The 10,710-nt window shown below is 36.5% G+C and overlaps 1 protein-coding gene across 1 annotated transcript; it reads right to left on the bottom strand.

The window, feature by feature from the left end:
- Positions 1–685: 685 nt before the first annotated feature.
- Positions 686–10,335, bottom strand: LOC149940245 (MAM and LDL-receptor class A domain-containing protein 1-like). Its single transcript, XM_090177987.1, has 14 exons — positions 10,132–10,335; positions 9,861–9,894; positions 9,274–9,447; positions 8,706–9,205; positions 7,953–8,073; positions 7,733–7,879; positions 4,236–4,510; positions 3,899–3,983; positions 3,492–3,521; positions 2,722–3,270; positions 1,705–1,734; positions 1,432–1,638; positions 1,079–1,362; positions 686–1,014 (listed from the first exon to the last, which is right to left on the bottom strand). Exons 1-14 carry the CDS (start codon positions 10,297–10,299, stop codon positions 895–897), a joined length of 2,724 nt encoding a protein of 907 aa, XP_090034113.1. The 5' UTR covers positions 10,300–10,335; the 3' UTR covers positions 686–894.
- Positions 10,336–10,710: the final 375 nt, after the last annotated feature.

Here is a 10,710-nt window from a genome sequence, read left to right as displayed (position 1 = left end):
ATTTTTTTTAAGGTCAGTATAATTTGATAAATAATACTCTACGTCTTGGTATGTTAAAAAATTCGTCCTTTCGGAATTCGGATATTAATCACTGTTTTTGCGCGCTTGAATGTCTGATAAAAGCAAGCCTTGATTTAAGAGCCTGATATTAAAATGAAAAATTGCTGAAGTTCGTTTCGATTGGGAATTTTTAAAGAATGTAAAATGAGTTGCTTTACACCTTTGTTATTAATTTTTGGTACATTGAGTAATAGAAAATGCAAAGATAAATGGTAAAACCCTTTAATGAAATAATGGAAATGGATAAATTCATTATATCGTACACAATATTGTATATGGCAGTAGAAACTTCTAAAATGGCAATAATTATTAGCTTAACACTCATTCTGCAATCATGTTTTGAAGTTGAAAATTCAACTGTTGAATAGCAAAACGGACAAAGCTAGTATTTTAAAAAAAGGTTTGCGTTATAATTTTTTAGTGATCATTTTAAAAGAACGAAAAAACTAAACATATTGCAAAAGCAAAAAACTATAAGAATGGAGGATTATAAGAAATTATATTTTCTAACGATACCCTACAATTTTCCTATTGTGTTTCGTGACGTCAACTGAATACACGAGCATTATTTAAAAAAAAATCCTGCTAAAATTGAATTATTTAAATTTAAAATTAACAAAAAAAGCACTTACAACATGCTGCTACAGGAACCTATAAATATTGCTATATATATTTCAAATGAATATTCTGGTCGCGTATTTAACAATTTAAACTAATAAGATTATACACAGATAACAGTTGGCTATTTTGTTAACGATTATCACTTCAATTTATAAATACGTTATTATGTTAATAGAAAATGTATGTATCATCATTATGGTATACTATTGTCTTTTATGAATCTGCGGGTGGCGGCACGAAAGCTTGATCTGGTCTAGTTTTACAAATACCCTCATAGAATGTAATATCATCGATAGCAAAACCACCATCTGTCGATTCTCCTTCAAACAATATCTAAACCAAAAAGCGAAAAATGTAAAATTCTTCATTAGGTAACATATATTATCTGCAAAAATACCTTGTGTGACGTTTCTGTTTTCAAAGAAACCTGACCGTACATCCAATCAGGACGGCCGATGTCGAAACGCCTGGTGGACAACTGCCACAAAACCTCCCTTTCACTTTCTCCGGCTGGGCTCTCGAGGCGAACGACTCTCAGAGTTGTGGATTCTCCTCTGCCAAATGGAGCAAACCAGAAACTGAGGCAACGCTCTCCTTCTTGACTTGGTTCCAGAGGAGGACTTTCCAGAACCGGATTCTGAGCGGATGCTTGGTTAAATATGTCAAAAAACGCGTATCCAGCTAAAAAAATATAACAATTTAGCGTTTGTTGGGCAAAGAAACAGCGTTATTATTAAAACGGGTTCTAACTGGGAGCCCTGAAAGTATGATCTTGAAGATTTGCGGGTCTGCTGGTTGGAGTAGCCATTCTCCAAGTTAAAGCTTCCGTTATCGCTTGACCAGCAGGAAGTCTTCCAGCTCTGTTTTGAGAACTAACAACGCCTCCATTTGAAGAACCTGACGCAGCTACTGTTCCATTTTTCCAGCCACATGTGTCTTGTTCAAAGGAGCATTCGCCTTCACGAAAAATTTGTTATTAGGCCTATGTTTATTTTTTTCCTAAGCGGGTTCTATAATGAATACCTTCCACAGCGGTGGCTTTACTAGGTTGGGCTGCAAAATATGCAAGAATAATTAGAGTCTAATTATGTAAGTTTCTTCCAAAGTTTTCTTTACACAACCATGTTCGAAAAGTACTATTTCTCATACCTTTAACAAATCGTACGTTTTTGCAATATTATTGTATAGATTGTCATTACCGGCATGTGTTATATAAAAAATGAATGACCAACTTTTTTTGAAGACCAATTATTTAATAAAACTTAATTTGCGGTAATTTAGCCAGATGTACCTTCATGGCGGCACAAGGTTTAACAATTAAGCCTAACATGTTAATTTACAACGAATTTAGCAAGATTTATTAATCAGATAGGCTAATACCCAAAGCACCCTCAAAGGCCCAAGGCCGTAACCAACTTCAATGCGTTTAATAAAAATAATAATAATAATAATAAGCTAGGCTAATACCCAAGGCACCAACTTAGGCCCTATTCATCTAGCGCCTTATAATGCCTTTAAAGAAGTGGCCGGGTTACAATGCGTAGGAGGGTGGTGGCAAGCCCTTCATGCCACGCGAGCCAACAGTTCCCTACACTAATTATTAGAGTTAACCTCTACAAGTTTTTATGGAAGACCGAAGACCCTGGGAAAACCCCTTTAACCGGTGGGGAGATAATTCAACGCAGAAGGAGAAGCCGGGTTTCCTTTGCGAAGGAGGGTGGCACGAAGCCCAGCATGTCACGTCCGTTCACACACAGTTTCGTACACTTATTAATAACTCTAAATCAATAAGTATATTTGGTAAGGGGAAACCGAACAACTTGAGGCAAACCCCTTTAAGAGGGGTAGATATCCTGCACACTTAACGCAGAAAGATGATGAAAGTAAATTTGTGAATTGCCTCGTTAAGTTTAGCGATGATAAGTTCCAAGCAAACATGGGGAAAATATTCTATTGCAGAAAAATAGTACTTTGGAAGACATGGTTCCTTAATTCATTTCTTATATCAATCGATTCCTTAAATATGTATGTTGCACTCACTTGTACAATCCCCGTCGAAGAAACTGATGTCGTCAATCGCTATAAATCCAACACGACCATCGCCCCAAATTCCTTCAATGATAACCTGATAAGGTTCGGTGGGTGAAGCTCTCTCGGAGCCCAAAACGATGGGGGCTCTAGCCGGAAGCCACCTTTGTCCTTGATGGTTGTTAACCCTCCATATCGGCGTCATGACCATAACGCTGTCTCTGGAAACGGAGCGCACGTAAACGCGCAAGCTGCCGAGAGACGGACCAGCGGGATCGATGGTCCTTTCAAACATAAAATAATAAAATGCCAAGCATCTCGGATGCTTCACTGGTGGGAATCTCGGACTTATTAGCCACGCTCGAGTTCCTCCTCTGAGTGGCGACTGAGAGTTACTCAGTAAGTTCATATAATATCCGTCTCGTGTACCCTTCGTGTGATCACCGATTGGACCGTAATGCACGTTGTAGCTATGTTGTCTTGCCCAATCAACTTCTACGGCACCTTCCTGGGGCGTAGGGTTGTTCCACCCGCAAGAGTCTTCTTCGAAATTGCAATTTCCTATAGACGAAGTAGATATTAACCAGGCCTTGTACGGGCAAAGTTCAAGGACCACACCGACAATTGAATTTTACTAGTGTCCCGGGCGAACTTCGGAAATTGGACTGAAGAAATATCACAATATGAGTGGTCGGTTCTGTTTTTATAAGGTACAGAAGTACTGGGTTCGCGCATAAATGTTCTAAATGGCAGTGTGGCCCTTCAATGAACGAGAAACTCACCTGAATTTCTAAATGCGGTCTGAGGTGATACTGCAATATGAAAGTATAATTGTAATTCAAATAGGTATTTTATTAGATGTATTTTAATTTGACTTAAGACTAATAAAAGTATTCATGTAGACGTTGACACGGTGAGGTTTCATGAAATTAATAAAATTGTAGGTAGTTTTAATAATTCCCAATATCACTGTAAAAATTATATTTCATAAGGTAGTTTCGAGGAAATATTAATACAAACTAGCCGTTATTGATGCCATAACTTTTGACGAATGATTCTTTCTAAAGGTAGCTTTTGCTCCGCGTGCACATATGTGTACTTAGAAATGTTTCGTTTATTTCAGCGACTGAACTTAGTTCTGAGACAAACCTTCGGAATTATATTTGAAATATGTTTAGAAATTACTAACTTGGACAAGTTCCTGGTCTAAAAGATACATTGTCTATGGCGATATTTCCCAGAGTATTCGATCCAACTGTTGCTTCAAATGTAAGCTACAAAAATGTAAGGGATATATTAATTAAGATAACTATACTAATTAAGCAAAAACTAATTAAGTTTGAGTTAATAAAAACCACCTATGGCCTATAATGCAGTTCGATTATTTTATCATTACTATAAATTTGCTATTGTTTATCTCTTTTGCCCCCTTTTTATTAAAGACTTTTCTACCTTTTCGATTAACTTAACTAAAAACTAATTAAGTTTGTTTCAATAAGTACAACTTTGACGCCTCTGACACTTACAGTAAATGGCGTTGGTGAAGACACAGGGACCTGGGCCGTATACCAATTATTTCCAGCTTCACCAGAAATTTCCCAGATTATTTTTGCTTGACTTTCATTGGCTTCCAATGCCTTTTGAATCACTCGAAGAGTTCCAATTCCATTGCCAAACATATGAGTAGCAAATTTCATACACATTGGATTATTGTCACCGGTAGCGAGAAATTCTGGACTGACAAGCCTAGCTTTATCTCCGGGTCGTCGTGGGTAGGATGCGTCAATGTACGCGAAACCACCTACATATAAAAAGCAAGGTTACTCTTTAATCAGTAAATTATATATTAATACAATTAGAACGTCTAAGAAAGATTACGGTGAGACTGATGGTGCTCAGAGGCGGCGGTCCGCTGAGGGCTCCGGGGTTCGAGCCCTCACCGGAAAACACAAACGGGGGCAGAGCCCACACAAAAGTAAATGTGAAATTAGGCAAAAAAATTACCTCACTGCCTTCATTTTAGTTGGAATTTAGTCTTTTAAAGAAGGTATTTTGATACCGAAGATGCAGGTAACATTTAGATGAAATAAGCATAAATATGATTTTAATAGATTCGTCCAAACCGAAATTGCGCTGTCGTGTACCCTGTTTTACCTAATTATCTTAAGGTATACTAGATAGCCTAAAATACTTTTATATTGACGGATTTTGAAATGTCGTTTTAGCGCGTGACACTACAGGTATATGTCTTGGGCACACAGCCTTCTTTGCGTGCTTTTTTGGCCATAACATGTAGGGGTATTTTCACGCGCAAAATGAATTTTAAAAGCCGTCAATTGCATGCATGTGGCCACGAAAGGCTTAATGATCTGCCCTTAATCCTTTTTTGGAAGACATCGACCTATATTTCGTTATCAATATTAGAAAGAACACTTTTTTTCAAATGGTACAGTTGTCAATTTATTTTCTGGTTTTAGTTTTAAGACTGTATATTTTTTTATTTAAAATATATGGGCCCGGGAACCTACAGGAATTTTTTCCGATCGCCGGTGCCGAACTTCTTCCAAACGTCAGTGCTGATATGGAAATGAAACTAACTCACGAAGGAGAAATTGCAGAAGTAATTGCAAACCCCAACTCTAACCATGCACAAAATAGATCAAACAACGTGTCCAATTCAAAAGAAATGGGCTTACACGCGTTGAATAACTTGGATATTAGTCTAGATAAAGATTGCCTTCCAGTTCAGCCTAAGCTAAATCCTTTTCCTAAAAGATTAATTTGAGGTAAAAATCGAGGTTTCAATTCTTCTTGGTATGACCAATATCAAATGATTTAGCAAAATTCAGTAGCAAAGGATACAGTGTATTGTTTTTGTTGCCGTATTTTTTAGGCTGTAAAAATACTGGATTTCTAAAGGGATTTTCGGATTGGAAAAATATGGGAAAACAATTCGAAGAACACTTCACTTCCAACAAATCTTCTCACCAACTAGCCTACAAAATGTGCTTAGACTACATGGAATCCAAATCCCGTGGATCAATAGCTTGCCAATTTAACAACCACCATAGACTAGACATTATTAGAAATAGAGAGGTCCTATCTACACACGTGGAAGTGATTATTTTATGTGCCAAATAAGATTTAGCACTTCAGGGGAACACTTACACATCCGCCGACAATATTGGGAATAGGGGAAACTTTATTGCAATATTAGATCTTTTAAAAAGAAAAGGTCCTGATTTAAAAGCCAAGTGCGATAATATTCTGAATAATGCCAAATATATGCACAGCACCATACATAACGAGATAATTGGCATTTGTGCAAGTTTAGTGAGAAAAATTATTGTTCAAGAGGTCAACAAATCCGGTGGATTCTACTTTGTAATAGCTGACGAAACTCGAGACAATGTGGGAGTAGAACAGTTAAGTCTTTGTATTCGATATACCAAAGCAGACATAGGTGTCGTAGAACGATTTCTAGGGTTCACAGATTTACACAAGTTTGATTCTGAGAGAATCAGCTTGGCAATTATAAATGTTTTAAAATAGGGTGGTTTCAAATTGGAGAATTGTGTTGCACATACTTTTGGTGGGGCTAGTGTAATGAGTGGACATGTAAAAGGAGTAAGGGTGAAAGTAGAAGAAGCAGTACTTGGCCATTGTCCGTACGTTCATTGCTACGCCCACCGCTTAAATTTAGTTTCGGTTGACTGTTGCTCCAAAATATCGACAGTTAGGGAACTTCTTGGTTTGGTTCAAGCCATTTACAACTTTCAAAGCAGTTCGGTCATTAGAAGTGAATATTTTGAAAACTCCCAAAAAGATAGGCTACGATATACTAAAAATGCCACAAAGCTGCGACACTCGATGGTGGAGCAAAAAAAGGGGATTAACTATTTTAGAAATAGACTCGATTCCGTAGTTTTATCTTAAGAGAATCTGATTGAAAATGGAAAACCCGACTTTAAAAACTTAATAATAGTCGTTGCATTAGACGAAGTATTAGGTGTAACAAATTCCCTGTCGGAATATTAACAAAGTTCCAAAGTTATTTTTACGGAAGCCGTTGCCATTTGCCAAGCTACTGTCAAGACCTTAGAAGAGTGTAGAAACTCTGAACGCTTTGATTATATTTGGAAAGAAGCTACTAAAATCGCGGAATCGGCTTTTAAAAGAAACACGTCTACGAACAACTATGGGATAATTTAGACTTTCAAATCTGGCTACTTTGTCCATTAATGGGGATTGATAATAATAATAATAATAATAATAATAATAATCAGCTATGCTAATACCCAAGGCACCACCCTAGGCCTAAGTCATCGAGCGACTTTTAAAGCCTTTAATTCAGGTGGCCGGGTTAGAATGCGTAGGAGGGTGGTGGCAAGCCACGCTAGCCAACAGCTCCTTACACTAACTATTACCGTTAACCTCAACAAGTTTAAAAGAAAACCCTAATTTAGTGGTTGACGAATTTGGTAAAAGCTCTAATCGAAGAGTATCATTCTCTGATTAAATTTCCAGGGAAGAAAATTTTCTCTTTCCTAAGAGAACGTTTAAATTAATATATTAGTGTCATAATTTTAAATTTGAACTATAGTAAAAAAAAATTTTAAATAGGGCATTTCTTAATTGAAATGTATAGATAGGGGGCCTCTAAATCAGACCGGGCCAAGAGAACGTTTAAATTAACATAATAGTGTCATAATTTTAAAATTTTAACTATAGTAAAAAAAATCTTTAAAATAGGGCATTTCTAAATTTAAATATATAGATGGGGGGCCTCTAAATCAGACCGGGCCTGTGTGTTAAAAATTCCTGGCGGGGGTACTGATGCTCATAGAAACAGGTGTGGTTTAAAGCCGAGATTTTAAAAATATACGCTGATTCGATATGAATTTAGTCTTGTCTCAAATAAGAGTGCACAATAAATTTGGTCTTGTTAAATCATTTGAAGCAATGAAGACTTATACATTCCATTTAAGTGTATAATTTTCTGGTAAACTTTGTTATATTTCACCTGTAGGTTCGTTCTTTCCAAAGCTACTGGCATCTCTAGATGGTCCCGTTAAGAAGCTTTGACTTCCTCTTCCGGAATCCCAGTCAAAATCGTCTTCATCATCTACATTCTTCCAACCACAAAAATTACCTTCAAATGTGCAATGCCCTATAGCCAGAAAAAAAAAACATTTCATTTTTAACAAAATGGTTGGAGCTCTTTAGTGGCCCCTGTCTCATACCTAAGCAGCCTTTTTCTGCATTAGGACCCATTCGTAAAAATTCTATATCGTCCAGGGCAATGTACCCACGGAACGAACGAGCTGGATCAGATGCTGCTTTGGGAATAGCTTCAAAGATCACCTAAAATAAACATTGCTAATGAATCACCTCAGCTTATGTTTATATCCTTAAATGGGACGATAAATTAAGTAGCTTTGCGACCAACGGCCACATATCGTGCTGTTGTTAGTCCTATACAATTAAATAAAGACGGCAGGATCTGTCACTATTATTTAAAGGACTTGAGGGCTCACATTGGTCCCCTATCTTTCAAATCAGAGCAACAATTTTAAATACGTGAAGTCAATGGCTCAGTGCAGTAAAAGTTAGGCTTGCCTAGTGAAAGCTACACGATTTCGCGTCTCCTTAAGGGTAAAGACTGCCTTTAGCTTTATTCAGTATCAAGATTTGGAATTATCATTTATTTATATTATATACCACTACATAAAATCATACTGATGGTGTGCAAAAACACTTGCTTATATAAGGCTAAGTGGCTCCTGTGAAACAACTTACTCAAAAATGCAGGATGAAAAATGTTAACTAATGTTTTAGGTTGATCTTTAATTTAAAGGTACAGTTAGGATAGTGTATAATTTCGTGATAGTGTTTCATAATCTTAACCTCTTTGATTTAAGGGTAATTATTGAAAAGTGACTAATACATTTGCAATTACTCGCCTTTCGCTTTTAAAGTGAACTTAAGTGCATTACCTTATGGAGACTTCCGTATGTATAGGCGATTTCGCCGTGTTGCCACATTCCGTCAAGGCCATCACTGGCGTATTCCCAGATCGTGTCGTTATCACCCATTTCCAAATCAAACAAGATAACCCTCAATCGTCCAGCGCTAAGTCCTTCCATGTTATAATAAAAACTGAGACAAAATCCATCGGGTCCAGTTTGCGATATATTGGTGCTAAACAAGAAAGCGGTTTCTCCAGGCTTGGCCAGTCCGCTGTCCGACGGCGCTGCTTTCAGTGAGCCACTACTTTCGACAGTGAAAGAAGATATTGGTCTCGGGGTTGTGCTCGATTGGTAGGAAATGCCTTCCGATTCGTGATTAGCAGAGTGAGATAAAGACGGAAAAGGGAAGGGATTGTTGTGCCTGTACGAATTTCTTTGGTTGAGACTTCGAGATGTCAGTCGACTACGTTTTGGTTGCGCGTCAACAACGGAACGCTCGTACGATGTCTCGAAGAATGTGTAGCCTCCTGCATTTTAAAAAAATAACTTTTCAGTTTCATAAAATTAAACAGTAGAAACGTTAATTTCATAATACCGTTCTTGTCGCCCTCTGTGTGATCGAACTTGGGACCCCCGAGCCAGAATGCGGTGACACCTTTCCCGGCCCTCCATTTCAGTTTTGAAGAGACGTTTTTAACGTTTTTATAAGTGCACATCTCCAGTTCATCCTCCGAGCCAAAGGTGCACAGTCCAGGTGGTTCAGACGGCACTTAATTAATATGTTTAGTGATTTTAGTAGCAAAGGATATGTTTTATTTTTGTTATAACCAATAAAATCTTAAATTTTACTTAAGGAACCTTCCAAGTTTAGGGCGATAAATCAATCTTTAATTTTTGTGTCATTGTTTTTAAACCACAATTAATATTTTTCCATGAAACGAGCACTCTATTAAATGGGTTTGCATAAGTACATGTATTTTGAACTACATAAATTAAAAATTTAATTTCCTTTTGACAAATTGTTTTTCGCAGTATTTTGGAATGAAAAAAAATCGAATGAATAATGTAATTTCTAACAAAATAAAGTCTTAGTAAAATTAAATAAAAACGTTATTTGACTATTTTTGACATTAGTACGAAACTAATTTATTAGTTTCCTTTACTGATAATGATGGTACTTACAATCAAAATCCTCTTGTCTTTTAACTCTGTACACCTAAAATGGTAAAATTGTAATTAATAAGCAATTTTAATGATAAAATGAGAAATTTCTATTTTCCACTTTATAAAAAGTTATTTTCAGCTCAGTAACATATTTAACGGCTTATACTTCTACTATATGGCCTTCGTTTGTAGCATTAAACAGCTTGGTAGTTGTCAAATTTAACAAAGATTATATCTAGTTATAATTTCGTGATCGAATTATAAATTGTGTAGCATTAACGTAACTTACTATTGGAAGATTTAGAGGAACAGAAGTATCCTGCGTTCCCAACAGCCTTGATGCAATTTCTTTGTATCGTTCGTGAGTACTTCTCCATAAGCTGAGAGATGACTGCCCTTTACCGATCATCAGGTAAATAATGGGAAGCCAAAGTATGGCAACTCCCACGTGTGACATTTCTCTGCAAATAAATTAAAATGTCAATTATTCGGAAAATCGACAATATTTTCGGAACTTAAACATTATTTCATACTTGCGGTCAAAGATATATTTATAATTAATAAAAACCACATATGGACTATAAAATAAACTATGTGAGTGTATTTGTTTACGGTAATTTCAAGTAAATATGAGTATAAGCCGCACTTTCCAAAACTATACCGAGGAAACTATCAGAATGTATGACGAATCTAACGGTATTAAAAACGTATTCGGATATAAGCCCACGTCATTAACTAGTACAAATATAATAAATACATGTATAAGTATGACCAATAGCTTAGATTAACACCGAACTAATTTATCACAGTTTTTGTGCAATTTAGGTTTCGTTCAACGCAGAGCTCCCTAGTGTTTCAAAAATGCCCA

This window comes from Leiobunum rupestre, chromosome 6, assembly GCF_980474605.1.
Source record: "Leiobunum rupestre chromosome 6, qqLeiRupe1.1.hap1, whole genome shotgun sequence".
Classification (NCBI taxonomy): domain Eukaryota; kingdom Metazoa; phylum Arthropoda; class Arachnida; order Opiliones; family Sclerosomatidae; genus Leiobunum; species Leiobunum rupestre.
The sequence above is the reverse complement of the archived record's forward strand: the minus strand, read 5'-3'. Positions and strand labels throughout refer to the sequence as shown.

What these genes read in the sequence shown, in the direction of transcription:
- LOC149940245 (XM_090177987.1), bottom strand. Translation starts at nt 10,299, where the DNA reads ATGTCACACGTGGGAGTTGCCATACTTTGGCTTCCCATTATTTACCTG. An exon ending in CTTCACCAACGCCATTTACT is followed by an intron (nt 3,984 to 4,235) that starts GTAAGTGTCAGA and finishes ACATTTTTGTAG; the next exon opens with CTTACATTTGAAGCAACAGT. An exon ending in TAGACCAGGAACTTGTCCAA is followed by an intron (nt 3,522 to 3,898) that starts GTTAGTAATTTC and finishes TTCATATTGCAG; the next exon opens with TATCACCTCAGACCGCATTT.